This window comes from Oncorhynchus keta, chromosome 24, assembly GCF_023373465.1.
Source record: "Oncorhynchus keta strain PuntledgeMale-10-30-2019 chromosome 24, Oket_V2, whole genome shotgun sequence".
NCBI lineage: Eukaryota > Metazoa > Chordata > Actinopteri > Salmoniformes > Salmonidae > Oncorhynchus > Oncorhynchus keta.
The window spans coordinates 42,898,904-42,921,878 of NC_068444.1; the positions used below are offsets into that span (position 1 = coordinate 42,898,904).

The 22,975-nt window shown below is 41.5% G+C and overlaps 1 protein-coding gene across 4 annotated transcripts in view; it reads right to left on the bottom strand.

The window, feature by feature from the left end:
* ccdc186 (coiled-coil domain-containing protein 186) overlaps positions 1–22,975 on the bottom strand; it is a 113,614-nt gene that overhangs the window by 85,133 nt on the left and 5,506 nt on the right. For all 4 annotated transcript variants that reach the window (XM_052478356.1, XM_035734828.2, XM_035734829.2 and 1 more), the window contains exons 2-4: positions 15,834–16,743; positions 14,979–15,105; positions 12,470–12,598 (exon numbers count right to left, since the gene is read on the bottom strand). In XM_052478356.1, the coding sequence (XP_052334316.1) occupies positions 12,470–12,598; positions 14,979–15,105; positions 15,834–16,723 (1,146 nt within the window). In that variant the 5' untranslated portion in view covers positions 16,724–16,743. The remainder of the gene's footprint in view (positions 1–12,469; positions 12,599–14,978; positions 15,106–15,833; positions 16,744–22,975) is intronic.

Genomic DNA, 22,975 nt, shown 5'->3' on the forward strand with positions numbered 1-22,975 from the left:
ATGGGTCTTCCAAATGGACAATAACCCCAAGCATACTTCCAAAGTTGTGGCAAAATGGCTTAAGGACAACAAATTCAAGGTATTGGAGTGGCCATCACAAAGCCCTGACCTCAATCCTATAGAAGATTTGTGGGCAGAACTCAAAAGGCGTGTGCGAGCAAGGAGGCATACAAATCTGACTCAGTTACACCAGCTCTGTCAGGAAGAATGGGCCAAAATTCACCCAATTTATTGTGGAAAACTTGTGGAAGGCTACCCGAAACATTCGACCCAAATTAAACAATTTAAAGGTAAGGCTACCAAATACTAATTGAGGGCCCATGTTAAACTCCTGAGGGGGAAGAGGCACGGTCACTCCTTCACAACTGTGTGAGTGTGTTAGGACCATTTTAAGTCTTTAGTGATTTGGACACCAAGGAACTGCTCTCGACCTACTCGGCTACTCCGCTCCGCACAATTGGCCCAGTGCCGTCTGGGTTAGGGAGGGTTTAGCCGCAGTGCATGCTGACCAGATCGCTAGGTGTACGGTTTTTCCTCCGACACATTGGTGCGGCTGGCTTCTGGGTTGGATGTGCATTGTATCAAGAAGTAGTGCGGCTTGGTTGGGTTGTGTTTCGGAGGACGCATGACTCTCGACCTTTGCCTCTCCCGAGTCCGTACGGAAGTTGCACCGATGAGATAAGACCGTAACTACTACCAATTGGATACCACAAAAATTGGGGAGAAAAGGGGGGGGTAAAAAAAGAGAGATTTGGAGTTAGATGAACTTGGATTTTTTTGGAAGCGCTCGCGGTGTGGACACCATGTTAAAGCCGTCCTGACACTGATTTTATCACAGTGGGGATTGCTGCGGTCTGCAGGGGCGAGGTCTTTTGTTTGTGTTTTCTGCGAATGTGATACAAGAGTGTGTGAGGGTAGAAATAAGAGTTCATCTTAAATTCTGATAATAGGATATAGACATTTGCATAATAAGATGATTGAAATTTGGATAATAGGTTTTGATATAACGTTATCTTGGGGTTCTGTCCATCACAGAATATCTCGGGGTGGTATTGAGAGAGGGATGTTATTTTAGATAGTAGCAGCAATTCTACAGTTTCTGGGAGGCTAGAGAACCATCTAGGATCCCATGACCGGGCAGGGCAGTGTCCAGGTAACTTCCGTTTTTTCCGCCGGGAGAAGGTTTGCTGTGAGTACCTAATTTCTAAACGTTCTATATGGATTCTGTGAATATATGAAATTGATTAATTGTATGTGTGCGTAATTGATTACTAGAGATTTGCTAAAATAATAATTGGACTAATATTCATATACTAACTTGCGCACCAAGACGTAGACATACGTCGGGGTGGGGGAAAGAGTAGGTCCCTTTTATGGATCATTTGATAAAGATGAGGTTCAAACATTATTAAACTGTCTACAAAGTCTGGGCAATTGTCTCAGAAACTGATTGGAGTGTGTCCAATTTTGGTTAACTTACCCTAACGATGTAACTATAAAACACTTATTGTTTGGGATTTTCTCCACCAGGGTACTACATTTAACATCCAACATAAAGAAGTATGAGAAGATCTGCTATATCTATCGAATAAACCTTTTTTCATACAGTTAGAGAGAATTCATATGGAAACTTGACGTAACTTATAACGTCGTACAAAGCCTAGGGTTTCCATAAAACTAATTATCATTACGGAGCTAATGTAGTAAAATAATTTGAATATGTTGCATGAGAAATGATAATCCGCTTTTATTACAAGGAGCAAGATCTGATTTTACGTCGATGGATGTTTGACTGCTATGATTGTGAATAAATCCCCTATTGCGCATGTGAAAATCTCTGTAGAGAAACACTAAGGCTATTTTCAGGGAATTGTGTCATTATTATGTGCCAGATGTTAAGACTACAAACCATTGTAATTGGGTTATTTGCGGGATTAATTTTGTAAATTCAATAGGATTGAATCTATGGTATTGACTTAAATCTCATAATCAAAGTTGTGGGCAGTAAGAGGCTGTAGTATTGTACCCACCGAAATGTGCCTTTCCTTAAGAATGGGTTGATGTATTTTATACATTTGGCGCATTACATGTTAATCTTAAAATTATAGACGTGAAGCAGAGGTTGGTCTTAAAAATATAGAGTAATATTGAGTAATATTGTTACAATGTTGTTACAATGAAAACATTGCCTTCTAGTTTTTTATTTTTTTATTTTACCTTTATTTAACCAGGCAAGTCAGTTAAGAACAAATTCTTATTTTCAATGACGGCCTAGGAACAGTGGGTTAACTGCCTGTTCAGGGGCAGAACGACAGATTTGTACCTTGTCAGCTCGGGGGTTTGAACTCGCAACCTTCCGGTTACTAGTCCAACGCTCTAACCACTAGGCTACCCAGCCACCCTAGTAAGGAGAGAATAATCATGAATCGTTTCCTTTGTTTTCTAAACCATACGATGGGTGACAGTGGCAAAGACATTGATACGGAGGATTGATGTAAACTTAATGAGTGTTGACTGTATGTAAATGGTAATATGTTAGTGTTTTCTTTTTGGATAGCACTCCAATGATGCAATATTTTAGTAAACTGATTGTTTCAATACAAGGTTTAATGATTGAGCCTTGAGGTTGTAAAATATATTTGCTGCGGTTGACCTCGAGCAGGCTGTAAGACCATTCATGTGTGGGGTTGCTTCTTAACCAAGGGAGTGTGCTCACTCACAACTTCATGTAATTGTCAATAAAAGCCTTTGACACTTATGAAATGCTTGTAATTATACTTCATTATTCCATGGTAACATCTGACAAAAATATCTAAAGACACTGAAGCAGCGCAACTTTTGGCCACAACTGTACAGTGTTCCCTTAAGTGGAATCAACACATAAAATAAACAAACCCATAACCCCTTTCCGGTAATCTAATCATTGCAACCTGTTGCATTAATTTAGTAATAATATAAACCTGTTGAACAAGTCTAGAACCTTCAAAAGTTGATGCTGTCTCATCAGCGTAATAGTCAAAACTAAGTCACTTTAATGACTGGACACTGTTCCACGTAACGGAAACTGATTATAATTTTAGAATATATTAACTTCCTGATTAAATTTACTAGTGTTACCTAAACTATAAAACCCAGGAACATTAATCAGAAACTATCAAAGAAGGTTTCCAATTCAACTAATCTAAATCTGAGTTTGGTATATTTTCAAACAATTCCCTATTGAAATCCCATTGCGATATGAATGAAGATTAGTTGTCAACTGTCTATAGAAATTTGAATGAGGCTTCTACTGTGTTGTGGGACTGAATAAGAGCAGAATGAGCCATGTGTCTGGCAGTCAGCCATTTCCTGGTCAAGCGCATTCCACATGATATCCACTTGCGTTCCGTTCCTCCTCAAGACACAAAGGAATTCTCCAGTTGGAACTTTGTTGAAAATGTATGATAAAAACATCCTAATGATTGATTCTGTACTTAGTTTGAAATGTTTCTTCGACCTGTAATATAACTTTTTTAAGATTTTGTCCGAAAAAATGGTCGACCAGCACCAGCGTTTGGATATGTTTTCCAAACACGCTAACAAAAGTAGCTAATTGGACAAAAATAACAGACATTTTCGAACAAATCAAGCATTTATTGTGGACCTGGGATTCATGGGAGTGCATTCTGATGAAGATCAAAGGTAAGGGAATATTTAGCATGTCATTTATGGTTTATGTTGACTACAACATGGCGGCTAATTTGACTATTATTCTGAGAACCGTCTCAGATTATTGCATGGTTTGCTTTGTCCGTAAAGTTTTTTTGAAATCTGACACAGCGGTTACATAAAGGACAGGTATATCTATAATTCCATGTGTATAACTTGTATTATCATCTCCATTTATGATGAGTATTTCTGTTGAATCAATGTGGCTATGCAAAATCACAATGTTTTTGGAACAAGTGAATGTAATGCGCCAATGTATACTGAGATTTTTTTAAGTAAAAATACGTAAAAATCATGTATTGTGTAACATGAAGTCCTATGTGTGTCATCTGATGAAGATCAAAGGTTAGTGATTAATTTTATCTCTATTTGTGCTTTTTGTGACTCCTCTCTTTCGCTGGGAAAATGGCTGTTTTTATTGTGGTTTGGTGGTCACCTAACAATCGTTTGTGGTGCTTTCGCTGGAAAGCATATTTGAAATCGGACACTGTGGTGGGATTAACAACAAGACTACCTTTAAAACGGTATAAGATACATGTATGTGTGAGGAATTTTAATTTTGAGATTTCTGTTGTTTTGAATTTGGTGCCCTGCACTTTCACTGGCTGTTGTCATATCATCCCATTAACGGGATTGCAGCGGGATACTTTTTAATAGATGCCTGGGATCAAATATCACAGATTCCTTATGCTAAGAAATGGACTACATTTCACAGAAAAAAGTAATACATTTAGGGGAGGTAACAGGAACAATCTAAGGCAAAACAGCTATTACATACAGTGGGGCAAAAAAAGTATTTAGTCATCCACCAATTGTGTAAATTCTCCCACTTAAAAATATGATTTTTCATCATAGGTACACTTCAACTGTGACAGACAAAATGAGAAGAAAAAAAATAGGATGTTTAATGAATTTATTTGCAAATTATGGTGGAAAATAAGTATTTGGTCACCTACAAACAAGCAAGATTTCTGGCTCTCACAGACCTGTAAACTTCTTTAAGAGGATTCCTCTGTCCTCCACTCGTTACCTGTATTAATGGCACCTGTTTGAACTTGTTATCAGTATAAAAGACACCTGTCCACAACCTCAGTCACACTTCAAACTCCACTATGGCCAAGACCAAAGAGATGTCAAAGGACGCCAGAAACAACATTTTTGACCTGCACCAGGCTGGGAAGACCTAATCTGCAATAGGTAAGCAGCTTGGTTTGAAGAAATCAACTGTGGGAGCAATTATTAGGAAATGGAAGACAAACAAGATCACTGATAATCTCCCTCGATCTGGGGCTCCACGCAAGATCTCACCCCGTGGGGTCAAAATGATCACAAGCAAAAATCCCAGAACCACACGGGGGGACCTAGTGAATGACCTGCAGAGAGCTGGGACCAAAGTAACAAAGCCTACCATCAGTAACACACTACGCCGCCAGGGACTCAAATCCTGCAGTGCCAGACGTGTCCCCCTGCTTAAGCCAGTACATGTCCAGGCCCGTCTGAAGTTTGCTAGAGAGCATTTGGATGATCCAGAAGAAGATTGGGAAAATGTCATATGGTCAGATGAAACCAAAATTGAACTTTTTGGTAAAAACTCAACTTGTCGTGTTTGGAGGACAAAGAATGCTGAGTTGCATCCAAAGAACACCATACCTACTGTGAAGCATGGGGGTGGGAACATCATGCTTTGGGGCTGTTTTTCTGCAAAGGGAACCAGGATGACTGATCCGTGTAAAGGAAAGAATGAATGGGGCCATGTATCGTGAGATTTTGAGTGAAAACCTCCTTCCATCAGCAAGGGCATTGAAGATGAAACGTGGCTGGGTCTTTCAGCATGACAATGATCCCAAACCCACCGCCTGGGCAACAAAGGAGTGGCTTCGTAAGAAGCATTTCAAGGTCATGGAGTGGCCTGGCCAGTCTCCAGATCTCAACCCCATAGAAAATCTTTGGAGAGAGTTGAAAGTCCATGTTGCCCAGCAACAGCCCCAAAACTCCACTGCTGTAGAGGAGATCTGCATGGAGGAATGGGCCAAAATACCAGCAACAGTGTGTGAAAACCTTGTGAAGACTTACAGAAAACATTTGACCTCTGCCATTGCCAACAAAGGGTATATAACAAAGTATTGAGATAAACTTTTGTTATTGACCAAATACTTATTTTCCACCATAATTTGCAAATAAATTCATTAAAAATCCTACAATGTGATTTTCTGGAATTTTTCTCTCTCATTTTGTCTGTCATAGTTGTAGTGTACCTATGATGGAAACAGGCCTCTCTCCCTCTCTACAGGCCTCTCTCATCTTTTTAAGTGGGAGAACTTGCATAACTGGTGGCTGACTAAATACTATTTTGCCCCACTGTATGTCATTGGACATTGGGGGCAGCAGGTAGCCTAGTGATTGGTTAGAGTGTTGGGCCAGTAACTGAAAGGTTGCTGGATCAAATCCCTGAGCTAACAAGGCAAAAATCTGTCGTTCTGCCCCTGAGCAAGGAAGTAAACCCACTGTACCCCAGCCCCCCCCCCCCTCTCCGATTCAGAGGGCCTGGGTTAAATTCAAAGATACATTTCAGTTGTACAACTGCCTAGGTGTCCCCCTTTCCTTTCCTAGTAATTATACCAGGATAATTGTACATGGTTATGTAAGAGAGAGACCAGTCATTTAATATGATATGGTAGTGAATACTTGTTGGCAAGATATATGTTGCCGTGTCTAAGGGTAGGGCATGCTAAATTAAGTGCACATAAACATTGGGATATATTAAAACAAACTATTAATGATTTGGGGGAGTACAGTGCATAAAAAAATTAGGTTTTGTTTGTAGTTAAAACCTTATGATATATTTTGTCTCTCTATGAAATGTTTCCTGAGGCTATGGTCTTGGGAGAGCAATGAGTGAAATTCTGCAGTGTTGTTAGTATAAAGGTATCCGAACTGTTTGTTTTTGCCATATGGTTTACAACACACACACACACACACACACACACACCTTACTAGTTATGAATATGGGTTAGTGCCGAGGAATCTTAAAGGGGCACACACACAATTTTCTGAAGTCCTTATTTTCTGAGTTTTAATTAAACAATTATTTTGATAAGAAATGTACTGGAAAATTAATGTCAACTGGGATATGAAATGTTTGACTGTTTTTCATGAATTAGTCTAATACAGTGAGAAACACTTCTTTGAAGGGTTTGTATAACCTCTGTCCTGACTTTCCAGTGTGGTTTAATCGCCTTCAATGGACAGCCATTTGGATGATGAATTTAAGGTAATTTGTAATACTGATAATTATGAAGTTTATAGTTCATAGCCATATTTGTAATTCGGACCATCGGGAAGAAGAAGAGGGCGTTGCCTTTGATTAAGAGTAGGCTGTCTTAAGTCAATTTTACTATGTCCATATGGGTATAAAAAAATCTTTATGGAGTTATGGGTAGTGATCCTAATTCGATTTTGTTATTTGAAATTGTTTTGTTTTATTTTTAACCATTGTGTGTTTGTTTTTTTACACATGACACAAGGAATTAACAGTCCTCTGGGGGTTTGGATTGAAGTTTACACACCTCAAGTGATATGTAAGAGTGTATTGAGTGATATTTGAAGGAGTATATTGTTGTGTTGCTTGTTCTGTTCTGTTTTGATACAAATCTCCCAGATTTGAGTCTGCTGGAATGTTGGGATTTCTCCTGGTGGGTTAGAGGTCTGATCCTGTGGCTCTGCGATGAGGGGAGTATAAGCCAACTTGGAAAAAAACTGTTCCAATAGAATGTGTTGTTATTCTCTTTCACATATGTTTAGAGATTTGTAGTAGGAATAATTGGTAAAAGTAATAATTTGTCATATAGTCAATGTTTGTCTGGATTTCCAGAATCAGAAATTAACTGAACTAAACTGTTGTTCTGATCTGTCCTCTCTCGAGGTTATCATGAAAGGTGACGTCAGATGGTGTCTTGATGTATAGCAGGGATAATTTGGCCGGGAACGGTGTGAACCTCAAAACCCCCTCTAACCGGCTGAAGAAGAGTGACAAAGGCGTTCAATAAGGCCCTGTCCGCACCACTTCTACCGAGAGACCTGAGTCTGAGCCAACAACCAGTGTACAGCCTCCAATCGAGACTGTCAACTGTTTTTTCTCTCATGCTTTTTATCTCAGGAGTGTGACAGGAGTCCACGTGGAGTGAGCATTGAGAGAAATCCGTTCCAAAACTACGCTCATGTTGCTGGTATATTGGTTGGGGAATGGACAAGACATAATTGGTGGTAGAGGTGGTGGCGGCCCAGAAGGGATATTGAAATTGGGACATTATCATGGGCCATCCACTTTGAACTGTAAAGCTATCTGAAGAAGATAATGAAGAAGACGCCAGAAGAATCAGTGCCTGACGGGGGGGTGGGTTAAATGTGATTTTCACAATGAGTGATATGACCAATGTGAATCACTGGAGAATGTCACTAAATTTTTAATTATGTTTTGATTATGATTTGGAAAATGGAAGTTTTTTTTTAAACGGAGTTTAGAAAATGGAGTTTAAAATTTGAGTTTAGTATGTTAATAACTATATGAGAGAAGTAATTCACGTATTATAGCTTGATTGGTGAATGGAGAGGGTGACCTCTGATCCTAATCTATTTGCTCTCTAGGAGTTGCCTTATAAATAGTGGAATCGTGATGCTTGTCCTGGGTCATTTTCATTAGGCACCAACAAAACATATTTTACTTAAACCAGGAGTTACAACCTGGATTTGTCCAACAAGATATGCTCATTTTAGTTTCTGGGATTTTTTTCCACCAGGCTGGTCCATTGGAGTGTGCTAGATAACTAAAGCTTATTTTCTTAAACTCCATTGTTGCATGCACTGCATTATGCTTTTAATATGTGCTTTTCACTATGAATATATAGCCTTGAATCATATAAACTGTATGCATCTTTAGTTTTCTTCATAGGTTAGTGCATATGACTGTGTAGCATGACCTCTCCAGATAAATTAGTAGAATGCTTTAAATTGGAGACAGTGCCAAGATTCTTGGAAGGAGGCTTAGCCCGTGCTATAGCAGCCGGTCACATGCAGGAACCCATGAAATTAAATATTGCTTTTATGCTTCTTGTTTTATATTAATGTATGCATTTTCTACAAATAGTAATGTCTCTAAACCTTGTAATTTCCTTTTAAATTGAAAGATTTTGCAAAATGGGGGAATGTGAGAGTGAAATTACAAGATTGTTATAAATAATGCTGTTATAGCATCAACTGATTGTTTTATGCAACTGAATAGGGTTCTTAAAAGTGTGTGTCTGTGTGAACTGAGAGAGGGCCTCTGAGACTTAATACTGACAAGTAGATGTACGATGCATTAGGCCACATTCCAATCATGTGAGAGAGATTGCGCCGGTTTGACTGGAAGGTACAAGGGATAGATGGCTCAGGTATGGATAATTATGAGGAACCTTGTTTTGGGGACCAGACCCTGGTTTTTACACAATAAGAACAGTATTCACTGCAAATACTGTCTGCTGTGAATTATTAGTATCTTTCATACGAATCCTAACCTTGTGACGATTCCATACATCTGTTGTTTGTTAAGAACATTCAGGAGGGTGTGTCTTCGCTATAAAAAGGTGTTGTATTCTTTGTGTCGGGGCTTTCAACGAATCACCTATGGGTGAGTCATCGACCAGCCATCGTTATTGCAAAGCACTCAATCGCTTCACTTTGTATGCGTGTGTTGTATTGACCTGCTCCCTTATTAATAAGTGAATACAGATTTAGTATAATTGACTTGTGTGATAAGTTTGTCTCTCCTCATTTGATAATACAAAAAATAACCACCACAACACCTACTCCCGTTGCCTGCTGCACTGTTGCTTGGATTCCACCTGGTGATCTGTTCACCATCTACCCTGGCCTGTCTCCCCGTCTGGTACAGCTACCCCCACCACACTCACCCCTCTCTCCCGAGCCTCCAGCACACACTGGAGCGAGTGACTCTGGGGCGAGTGACTCTGAACTTACAATGGCTAGCCCAAAGTTGTTTTATATATATATATATATATATATATATAGAGGGCATTTATGGAACGTCTGGGGGTCTCGGTCAGCCTGACCTCAGGGTATCACCCGGAGAGTAATGGGCAGGTGGAGAGAGTTAACCAGGAGGTGGGTAGGTTTCTGCGGTCGTATTGCCAGGACCGGCCAGGGGAGTGGGCGAGATATATTCCCTGGGCAGAAATAGCCCAGAACTCACTAAGCCACTCCTCTACCAACATGTCACCATTTGAGTGCGTGTTGGGGTACCAGCCAGTCCTGGCACCGTGGCATCAGAGCCAGACTGAGGCGCCTGCAGTGGAGGAGTGGGTACAGCGCTCTAAGGAGACCTGGAGGGCGGTTCAAGAGTCATTACGCAAAGCGAGTATAAGGCAGAAGAAGAGCGCTGACCGTCACCGCAGTGAGGCCCCCCGTGTTTGCACCTGGGGACAGGGTCTGGCTCTCGACCCGAAACCTGCCCCTCCGCTTGCCCTGCCGGAAGCTGGGTCCGCAGTGTATAGGGCCATTTAAAGTCCTGAGGAGAATAAACAAGGTTTGTTATCGATTATTACTTCCTTCGTATTATCGCATTAACCCCTCGTTTCATGTGTCTCTTCTCAGGCCGGTGGTAGCTGGTCCCATGCAGGAAGATGAGGTTCCGGAGGTTCCTCCGCCCCCTCTGGACATCGAGGGGTCCCCGGCGTACAAGATACGAGCTATTCGTATCTTCGTATCTCCCGATCTCTGTGCTTGAAGCCTACGCACTGGGCATATGTGACCGACTGGCTCAAATCGGTCTTATGTAGCAACATTTTTAATTGTGTTTTTTTACAATGGATAAAAGTAGAGACTCAGAGATACAAAATGGTATATCATAAACTACAGTTGAACAATGGGAAAGTAATTTGCTTTGAAAATTGATAAACTTGTAAACTCACTTTTGAGAAAATGGCATTTTAATGTTTTGGCACTACAATTGGAGACCCCTTCTTTGTCTACACCAATTCAGCATCGTTCACACCCTCTTTAGTTTTAGTCCCACCCATATCTTTTAGGGTTGATCCGAATGTACTAGGAGGAGTCAAGCACCCAACCTAACTTGCGAACAGCTCACTGAACATTACTCACCCTAGCAGAGAAGGCTGTTATGTTATCCAGGGGGTTGGTGCAACTGTGCTGTCAGATTGTCCGTTTGTAAATTCAGAGCGTTTCGCGTTCAGAGCGCACACCGGACGCTCAGGTCGATGAGTAGGGTTGATCCGAACGGTCAGACCTCACAACGACAGTCAAGAACCAAAGCTAACTGGCTAACATTGGCTAGCTACTTCCAGACAAATAATGAGAGAACACCCCACTCTGACCATTTTACTCACCCAAGCAGAGCTGGTTAGGCTGTTTTCATGTTATCCAGAGCTTTTTGGACTGTAACTGTTGGCAACATTTTAATTCGCTTTTTTGCCAACGTTTACTGACACCAGCCATATTCAACGTGTGTTGAATGTTCGTAAATTAATCTGCACTCTCTGGCAAGAGTGCTCTGAAATCGGAGCAGTCGGCCAGACTGAATTTACGAACGCACTCAAAATGGTTACTTGCATAGTCTTTTGTAAAGACATGTAGCTATCTAGGTAAACAATGAACCATAATCCCAACTCATGAGGTTACTACCCTGCAGGTAGCTAACCAACCAGATGCAATGTTAGCTAGCTAACATTAGGCTATAGCTAACTAAGCAAATAGCTCTGAGATACGAATAAGGTCATACACGTAACGTTAGCTAGCGAGCCAGCCAGCCAACGTTAGCTAGCTAGCGAGGTAAACAATGAACCATAATCACAACTCACTACATTACTACCCCACATTAATTAGGTAGCTAACCAACCAACCAGGTTCAATGTTAGCTAGCTAACATTAGGCTACAGCTAGCCAAGCAAATGGCTCTTCCTGTCAAAATTAGAAACATGTCATATCTGATAATGTAGCTAGCTAGACTTTCTTACCCCTATACATCATCCATGGTTGGATGTGTCTCCTGTTGGATGCCATGGTTGCCCTTAGATTGAAGATGTAATCCGGAGACAGGTGTTTTCTCCATCTCATTAGCTATCATACTCGAATTCCACTGATTTCAAAACTCAGTCCTCCAGAAAGTGGAGTTTTAATACACGATACATATAAAAAAAAAAGTGTTAGACAGGATTACCTAGACATACTGACCAGCTCAAAAGACACAAGTGTGCTATATGGCAAACCAATCCGAACTCATCTCTCAGCATGACCAGCCCACTCACTATCTGAGCCAATCATGGCTAGCGGGAAGTTGCCTTTTTTTCTGTGGCTAAACCAACTAGGCTCGTCATTTAACCATTTTTGTGTTTACTGATGGCATACAAGTTTGTTATAAAGGAACATGAAAATTCACAGGAGAGCCGTTTGAACGTAGACTTTACATTGTTATCAAAATGTTTTTTGAGGCAGAAATGCCTTCACGAACATGTGAAGTAGTGACCCGCGACATATGCCTGGTTTCCTAAAACATATTTTCATAGTGATAGGTGTAATGGAATGGCAGAGATAGGGAGTTGACCGTGTGAAACTCACTGCATGCTGAAGACACATTGAGCTAATTTAAATCTATTATACTGCTTGTCCGACAATTTTTTCTACCTGTCTCGGACTGTCGTGCACTGCTATGCAAGGGTCTTCTTGACATCCTCTTTCTCCGGGAGCTTACCTGCTCCAGCCGGTAGGCAGTCTCTCTGTGCAACTGCTGCAGGGCGTTCTTCGCGGCGCCATCCTGGTAAACCAGTTTGTCCCTGGACTCCTTCAGCTCCCTCAGCAGCTCCTCCACCCGGCCCTCCAACTGGGAGAGACACAAAAGACATTGTAGGGTGAAGTTGCCCCTAGACACTTATCTTTGTGCCTTTCCCCCCCTAGTTGTTAGGATAGGGGGAGGAAAATATGATCCTAGAGCTGTATCTAGGAGAAACATCACCCAGGAGCAACAAAGAGTAGAGGACAAGTCCGTCAGGTTAGACAGGGACAGACCTGGCTTAACCTACCTGACTGACAAGCATGCCAACATACATAACAGTGCTTCAGAAACTATTCAAAACCCTTCACTGTATCCACATTTTTCTGTATTATAGCCTGAAAAAATGTATTACATGTAGCTTTTTTTTTGTCACTGGCCTACACACAATACCCCATAATGTCAAAGTGTAATCACATTTTTTCGAAATGTAAACAAATTATTTTAAAATTAAAAACTGAAATATTTGTAGTCAATAAGTATTCAATCTCCTTATTTACGCTTGCAATAATAAATTCTGGAGCAGAAATCACTCTGTGATGACCTCATCTCTGTACCCCACACATACATTTGTCTGTAAGGTCCCTCAGTAGAGCAGTGAATTTCTAACACAGATTCAACCACAAAGACCAGGGAGGTTTTCCAATGCCTCTCCAAGAAGGGCACATATTAGTAGATGGGTGAAGAAAAAAGCAGACATTGAATATCCCTTTGAGCATGGTGAAGTTATAAATTACACTTTGGATGGTATATTAATACAACCAAGCACTACAAAGATACAGGCGTTGCAGGAGAGGAAGGAAACCGCTCAGGGAATTCACCCCGCGGCCAACGGCGACTTTAAAAAAGTTAGAGTTTAATGGCTTTGATAGGAGAAAACTGAGGATGGATCAACAACATTGTAGTTACTCCACAATACTAACTTAATTGAGAGTGAAAGAGTGAAAATTAAGAAGCCTGTGCAGAATAAAAATATTCCAAAACATGCATCGGGTTTGTAACAAGGCACTAAAGTAATACTGCAAAAAATGTGGCAAAGCAATTAACACTTTGTATTCCGGACAAAAACGTATGTTTGAGGGCCTCCCGGGTGGCGCAGTGGTTAAAGCTGTGCCACCAGAGACTCTGGGTTCGCGCCCAGGCTCTGTCGCAACCGGGAGGTCCGTGGGGTGACGCACACAATTGGCCCAGCGTCGTCCGGGTTAGGGAGGGCTTGGCCGGTAGGGATATCCTTGACTCATCGCACACTCCTGTGGCGGGCCGGGTGCAATGCACGCTAACCAAAGATGCCAGGTGCACGGTGTTTCCTCCGACACATTGGTGCGGCTGGCTTCCGGGTTGGATGCGCGCTGTGTTAAGAAGGCTTGGATGGGTTGTGTATCGGAAGACGTATGACTTTCAACCTTCGTCTCTCCCGAGCCCGTACGGGAGTTGTAGCGATGAGACAAGATAGTAGCTACTAAAACAATTGGATACCACGAGATTGGGAAGAAAAAGAGGTAAAAATAAATAAATAAATCAAATAAACTTATGTCTGGGGCAAATCCATTACAACACATTACAGAGTACCACTCTCCATATTTACAAGCATAGTGGATCATGTTATGGGTACGCTTGTAATCATTAAGGACTGCGTAGTTTTTCCAAAGGCCAAATTGTCATTGGAGATGCTTACCAAGAAAACAGTGATTGTTCCTGAGTGACCGAGTTACAGTTAAATCTACTGGAACATTTATGGCAAGATGTTCAAAAAAATATTTCTGCTAAATGAACAAGTGTAGGCCACATTGCCAGATCAAGGCCAAACATAAGGACAACTCAGAATATGCTATTCTGTTCATCTGAAATAGGCTACATTTCCCTCATATCATGTTTCTTTAGACCTGCCTAAAATAAATAGATTTACTGTGATGGTGGAGGCTATATTAAATAGATTTATTAGACATTTTAAAATGTAGATGTTCCAAAAGGTCTGCATCAGTGGCTTTTAGGATGTGCACGGATGCCCGGAGATGCTAAAAGTGTTTATCAACAGTCGATTACCATCAGATCGGCAGTTATTTGCATTACCGACACAGCCCTAGCCAGACAAAGAGGATGGGCTCCACCTCAAGAGTAAGATTTCTCAACAGTCAGTTTTCTCTTGCCACCATGGCTTGATCTTTTGAAGGTTCAACCTGGGTTTTCATTAGTACTGTAGGTTGAGATGCATTTGTGGGGGGACAGTATTATTGCGGCATCAGTATCATTCACAAATGAGTGAATTTGAAGCATCTCCGTAAACTACCGATATTAGATCATTCAAAAGGGAAACTCAGGTGAGAAGATGTCTAAATGGAAACCGTTGGAGTAAGAAGTAAGCCAACCTTGTCCGAGCCAGCCATGAGGCAGCTTAATGGGCGTGACACCAGTCTGGAGTTGGAGTGCTTACCTTCTTCACGGTGCCCATGTGCTTTTTCTCAGTCTCCACCCTCCTCTTCAGTTCTTCCCTCATGGTGTCCTTCTCTGAGCAGATACCCAGGACCAGCTCCTGATGCTTGTTGTTTTCATCCAGTAGCCTATAAAGGTCAACAATCCAAGCGTAAGGGTACAGCCACACAGACGCATGAACAGGGATGGAAATTGTATATGAAGTATGTTTTTGTCCTTCAAAAGTACAATATCTCTATTAAAAAGCATAGCAAAACTTTTCAAATAGACAAGAGGCCATTTTCTACAGAACAAGTTTGGGATATTACAGCTTGTCATCTATCCACAAAAAAGGCAGGGATATACAGTAGACCTACAATGGTATCATGTGAATGTTTACTTGGCACACAATATACCAAATTATAGCGACATACAACTTGTAAGAATATTTTGAAGATAAATACACCACGCGTACTAAAGGTCAAGAGGGAATTAACGATCAATGGAAAGTGTTTTTTTCTGTAAAGGGGAATTCATTATATATGGGTCACAGACATGGGAGGAATTTGTCTAGGCATTGAGCCTGAAACAAGATACTTGTTATCTGGCCATTGGCCAAATTTTATTGCAAGGAATTCTAATTGGTCAACCACAGGCTAGGGTTGAGTTATAAAATTACATCCTGTCCCTTTGTTCTGTAGAGAGAATCACTGAGGACAGGGGAGAATGAACATCTACCTCTCAGCATAACATTTATGATTTGTCCCCTTTGAATAAACCAAATTTCGTCCCCGATTTGCTTTGGGGTTATTGAAGAGTAACATCAACTGCTAACAAACGTCAACACTTTGTTACACATCACCATGGAATGGATTACCTTTTAATAGCCTTTTCCTGCTGCACATACTTATACTGGATGCACTTCTCGAAAACCATTGGGGAGCCGTCCTGGTCAGCCTGCATGCCATTTACATGGGGTCCACCCTTGCGCCCCCCTCCCCCTCTCTCAGGCAGCTGGCAGGAGAACAGCTCCTGCTCCAGCTCATCCAATAGGGACTCCTGGGAGACCGACCGCTGGATCTGAGTCATGAGCTTACGGCTGCAGTCCGTGTCGTAGGGGCTGGGCAAAGAGTTGGTGTTCGTGGGGGCCATCGTTCGTGGACTGGAAATTCCAGGGTCCGCAAAGGCAGAGCTGGGTGTGGAGGGTGTGGCTGGGCTATTGGTGACGTTTTCCTTTGTGGGGGAGGGTTCCACGGAGCATTTGAAGGGGCCATCGACACCAGCTGGTTGAGATTCTGCGTATCTGTTCGGAATAGAGGTTGAGCAGTCACCCACTCCAACTTGAATAGCGGGTGGAGATTCCACTGCCTTGTCCAGAAGCGACGACAAGCTTTCTATCGTCACCTCTAAAACAGAGTTGGTGCTTTCCATTACCTCATCCAAGACCGAGAGTGGACGTTCAGTGTTCTCATCTACAAGAGTTCTTGCGTCTTCGATTGATGCTGTCCCAATATCACAGCTAATGTCCACATTGACAGACTCCTCTCCACCCTCTTGCTGGCACTTTTTCTTCTTCTCGTGTTGTATTCCATCTCCCTCCAGACTCTCCTGTTGGATGTCATTCCCCCTTTCTGCACAGACCTCATTTTCCTCCATCGTTGTGTCACTCCTGTTGCTCGTGTTGACCACTGATGACCCCTTTGGCAGGGAGTTGACCTCTGATTCCTGGGCCAGGTCTGAGGCAGAGGCTGGGTCAGACTGCTCCATGGTTTTCCTCAGCTTCACACCTGACACACAGAGACAGAGAGGGATGTGGGGTAGAGAGAGATGAATGGGATTGAGTAATATGAAAAACTGTGAGCATAAATTGCACATATAGCCTAGAGGATACCCTTTGGAATTTGACAGGGCAGGAGGTAGGCTAATAGTTTAAATGGGACTAACACCACTTCCTTTTACAGTAACAGACAGCGATGATGCCACTAATTTCCTTTTCCTTCTTACCATTAACACAGCAGGGCAAATCAGGGGTTCTACACTAACTTTTCCCACAGCATTTGATTTGGTCACACCATTTAAAAAATAAATACAAATATAATTGATAATGACCTGGCCTGTGTCCCATAATGTGCCTGCATTCCATACAGAACCTGATGTGCCTGCATTCCATACATACCTAGCTAGCTAACGTCAACAGGTTCATGTCAACACACCATGGTCATTGATCCACAAAAATCAATCGAATGGTACTCTACTCATGACAAAAAAATCTGATTTGACATTATAGTGGCTATCGCTGTTTTGGTTGTTTGTTGTTTGCTTATTGACATTGCGAATATAATTTTGCCACAGTGCTGGGAGCTAACCAACCATGTTCAATGTTAGCAAGCTAACATTAGGCTCTAACTAGAACAGCAAACGGCTCTGGGAAACAAATAATAACAGCTATCAGCTAGCTAGCTAACAGTACACTTTATGAAACCACTTTGTCAAAATTAGACTAGACTATCTTAATCATGCATGATGGACGCGTCTCCCTATCATGGATGCCATGTTACGGTCGCCCTTAGTTTGAATATGTAACCCGGCGACAGGTGTTTTCTCCATTTCTTTTGCCATCATACTCTAATTCCCCCGATTTCAAAACTTGATTCTCCAGAAAGTGGAAAGGAACACTTATGCAGCTCCACTACACAATAAAAAAATTTAAAGCCGCGTTCGACAGGATTACCGACACAGACTGACGAGCTCAAATAGACAGAAGCCATCTACGGCAGACCAATCCGAACTCCTCATGTTCCAGAAGAATTTCTGGCGAAAAATTACATTTTAATTTTAAAAAAATATATGTTTTACATTCAAACGGCTCTGCATGGAAGACGAGACTTGCAACATATGCCTAGTTTCCTGAATCGGGTCACATATAGGCCCTACACGCACCACACACAGCAGGGATTGACATTCGGGTAATTTGCCAGTGGCACACCGGGCCAGTGCCAACAGAAAGCTACTGTCACAAATGACAGAAAAAATACTGACATGGGTCAAGATCTGACAGGAAAGCCAATAATGCATTCATCATTTCAACAGCAGGTGATTTTGTCTTTCATTTGAGGGCTGAGAAAGTAGCCTATACAGGGTTCATATAGACATTTGCAAGTCAAATTCACACACTTACAATATATTTTTTAAAGCACTTGACCCTACAACCGCTGGGTGTCAAACTAATGACCATTCATTCTGTCTGCAACATTATAAACAGTGTAATTAATATATTTCAAATATGCTACAGCAAAAACAATCATTTGGTTGCGTTTATGAAGGCCTTGAGTAACAGTATACGATTTGTATGTTATTTCCAATACCACACCAGCATTTATTAGTTTGTTACAGTAGGCTTTATGAGAAGAAAAAATATTAAGTGTTCAATCAATGTTATTATTCATGGAGTGCCTTTGTTACAACTATGAAACAGAAACATGTGTTGGAAGATGGTAACAACTTATTTTTAATAACGACAAAATAAAAATACCCCAACCACAGTCAAAATCCAGGCAGTCAACTGATGAAAACATCAGCAGCTTAAACATCATTATAAGCGCTAAGTGGCCTTGATAACTATGGAATAACACGTGACCCAATTCAGGAAACTTCAGGATTCAGGAAACTAGGCTTATGTCGCGGGTCACTACTTCACAGGAGAGCCGTTTGAACGTAAATTTCATTATCAAAATGTTTACTTTGTCAGAAATACCTTCTCGAACATGTGAACTTTCATATGTCTTAACAACGAACTTGTATGCAATCTGAAAATACAAATACAATTGTTAAATTACGAGCCTAGTTGGTTAAGCCACAGAAAAAGACAGCAATCTTCCCGCTAGCCATGATTGGCTCAGATAATGAGTGGGCTGGACATGCCGAGGGATGAGTTTGGATTGGTCTGCCATTTAGCACACTTCTGTCTATTTGAGCTGTTCAGTATAATTAATCCGATTTAACACTGCTTTTTATATAAATATAAATATATAAATATATAAATAAAATAAAATGTATTGCGTAGTAAAAAAATAACTCCACTATGCAAGTATCCATTTCAATAGAATGTCACTGCAAAAACTGTTTCAGAGCACTCTCGTCTGAGTATACCAGCGTACAGAATAACTGATGAATTTAGGAAAACTCAACACCAGTTGAATATTGTCTGTGTAAGTAAACGTCGGCAAAAAAGCATACTTATAATTGTTGCCAGGAATGTTAGCTAGCTAACATTGAACCTATTTCGTTAACTTTAGCTAGCTATGACAGTCCGTTTGTATTGCTAGTACTCTATGGATTAGGATTATGGTTCATTGTTCAGATAGCATGTCGAAACAAAAGACTCCACTTCACCAGATGATTACAATGACCCATCAAGTTAGCCAGGTGTGTATGACGGTGATTACAGCTATCTGGAATGTCTTTCAGCATCCGTAGAACACACCTGAATGTTCTAATGCCTTTAGTTAAGCCCGGGAATTTTACTTAAATTCAGCAAAAAAAGTTAGTTTACAACATTGAACTTTTTTTGTGGACACAAGGCAAATCTAGGTCTTGTGGCATATTTTGGTTCAACTATCCCCAAATCAATGGAATTGCAACCCTCTGCATGCACAGTGCATACTTCCATCTCATGTGCAGTGCACTCTTCCATCACATGTGCAGCTGATTCTCAATATCACACACTAATGAGATGCTATTGAACTCACACTATTACAGTCACGGCCAAAAGTTGAGAATGACAAATATTAATTACCACAAAGTTTGCTGCTTCAGTGTCTTTAGATATTTTTGTCAGATGTTACTATGGAGTACTGTTACAAGCATTTCAAGTGTCAAAGGCTTTTATTGACAATTACATGAAGTTGATGCAAATGTCAATGTTTGCAGTGTTGACCCTTCTTTTTCAAGACATCTGCAATCCACCCTGGCATGCTGTCAATTAACTTCTGGGCCACATCCTGACTGATGGCAGCCCATTCTTGCATAATCAATGTTTGGCAGAATTAGTGGGTTGTTGTTTGTCCACCCGCCTCTTGAGGATTGACCACAAGTTCTCAATGGGATTAAGGTCTGGGGAGTTCCCTGGCCATGGACCCAAAATATTGATGTTTTGTTCCCCGAGCCACTTAGTTATCACTTTTGCCAAGGCGCTCCATCATGCTGGAAAAGGCATTGTACGTCACCAAACTGTTCAAGGATGGTTGGGAGAAGTTGCTCTCTGAGGTTGGCATGACACAGGACTGTTGGCATGACACAGGACTGTTGGCATGACACAGGACTGATGGTAGCCCTCGCCTTGTCTTCTCTGGACAAGCTTTTTTCCGGATGCCCCAAACAATCGGAAAGAGGATTCATCAGAGAAAATGACTTTACCCCAGTCCTCAGCAGTCCAATCCCTGGCTTCTTTGATGCCCTTCTTGACACCAGGCCATCCTCAAAGTCTTGGCCTCACTGTGCGTGCAGATGCACTTACGCCTGCCTGCAGCCATTCCTGTACTGGTGGGGCCCGATCCCGCAGACGGTCCTGGCGCTTGCTGGACTTTCTTGGGCACCCTGAAGCCTTCTTCACAACAATTGAACCGCTCTCCTTGAAAGTTCTTGATGATCCAATAAATGGTTGATTTAGGTGCAATCTTACTGGCAGCAATATCCTTGCCTGCGAAGCCCTTTTTGTGCAAAGCAATGATGACGGCACATGTTTCCTTGCAGGTAACCATGGTTGACAGAGGAAGAACAATGATTCCAAGCACCACCCTCCTTTTGAAGCTTCCAGTCTGTTATTCCAACTCAATCAGCATGACAGAGTGATCTCCAGCCTTGACCTCGTCACTCACACCTGTGTTCATGAGAGAATCACTGACATGTCAGCTGGTCCTTTTGTGGCAGGGCTGAAATGCAGTGGAAATGTTGTTTTGGGATTCAGTTCATTTGCATGGCAAAGAGGGACTTTACAATTAATTGCAATTCATCTGATCACTCTTCATAACATTCTGGAGTATATGAAAACACACAAATCGGCCGATTGAAACGGTATCAGCTTTTTTTGGTCCTCCAATAATCTGTATTGTTATCTGGGTTGAAAAATCATAACTGGTGGACCTCTGTCAACAGATTTTCCCTTCTCCCTGTTTTTTTGTTTGCTTGGAAATGTTGATGCTGGTAGGCTAATGCAAACAAAGCAGAAATTACAGTTTCAAAATATTCTGTGGGACACCAAACATATTTTCATACTCAGGTCGTTTATATGACAGTCCGCTCCCGCTTGCAGCAGGAAAAATGGAGACCGCACCGCAATTATCAGAAGAAATTGTGTAACCTAGCATTTATAGTATAAATGCTTTGCCATTTAATTGGAAGTTTTGTTATCCTCCCACAATGTATGGAAGAAATGTCAAGTTATGTACAGTATCACTAGATTTGTTTTAAGATTAAAGTTATACTGTGCAACTTTTACAAGGTCTGGATGCCTTATGTGGAATACAATACAGCTGCATTAAACAGAGACCTTTTCACACAAGCACTGATATTTAACCCTTTCTCCTAGGCTGTCTCCTCCTACACATCTGTACAAACACTGTACAATCATTGTATCTTTATTGCTAGGCAGGACACTAAGTGATACGGGCCATAAACTTTTATTTCACCCTTAACGTGACCTGATCTCGACCCCCCCTGCCCCCCATCACTAATCCAGGGTTCTCTCCTCTAATCAATGCCTGCCAAGCTTAATTAACCATATACTTTCCTCCTACAGATAACCATTAACCTCTGGTGTAGCCCCTCGGCTATGGCACCCCTCATTTCTCTATTACAGCTGATGATTAATAAGGATGTAAACTCCATATATCATCACTTTCCAACCTTGTTGAGGATGGCTCGTTGTCAGGCTCAAAAAGCCTCATATTTGCCTGGATGGCCACCAATTTGTCAAGCCTTGTATTGGTCAACCTGTTACGTAGTGACAGGGGTCTCAGGGTCAGGCAGCCAGGGAAGACCAGTCTGTGACAGAGGTGAGGTGAATTTTTGCAGGTACAACATTTTATTCTCTCCGTTCAGCAAACACTGGACAATCCAGATGAAAAGAAGGAGGGCGCCCAACAAAAGTGAGTCAAAGTGCAATCAAAATGTTTTATCATAATTGAAAAGGAAAAAGGCACAACACGCACATAGGTTAAGCTACTATGGTGGGCGAGAGTTGTGCCTTTTCAGTTTTCAATAAGTATGGATTACACATGTATTTGTCTCTGCCAGCAAATAGTCCCCCTAATAGGTAGGCTATGTCCTATAGGCCTATGCAAACATAGCAAGTGTCACTGTCGTCATTCTTGCTGCCTCTATTGCTCTACTGCTATTAGATAGTAATAATAGCCAACTCATATCGCTATTTGACAAGATAACTTGAGGCTAGAGCTGACCTTGCGGTAACGTAAACTCACCCCATTCCATACAAATGTGCGCAACCGCGACTTTCAAACGAGGCTACAAAGAAAACGAATGGGACTGTAGCGACTGTGTTGACTTCAAAATCTGGGGTGTGAACTAAGTTTCTATTCAAGCGTTGATCGTAATGGCTCTATAGTATTGGAGAAAAGTAGAAAAAAACGGACCCTCTGTTACACCGTGATGTGTCATGCCGCAACGTACAGCACGCATAAAGCAACTATTTCTGTCTTACAAATCTCTCTCCACCGGGTGTAGCACTTCTAACATCCTTTAAAAACAAGAAATGGACAGTGACGGGGTAAGGGGGGGATACCTAGTCCTTTTTTGCGTCATCATTGCATGCGATCATCATTCTCAAAGCCGTTGTTTACTTCTAAGATCACTTTAGCACCGTCCTAAAAGCATGATTCAAATTCGACATAAACCTTCAAATAGGTGTGTAATGACACATTATGTAAACTCTTTATAGTGTTTTATTTACATGTTAGAGGCGATAAGGTGATAAGTTGGACAGATCGGGTGAAAAAAAAGCCA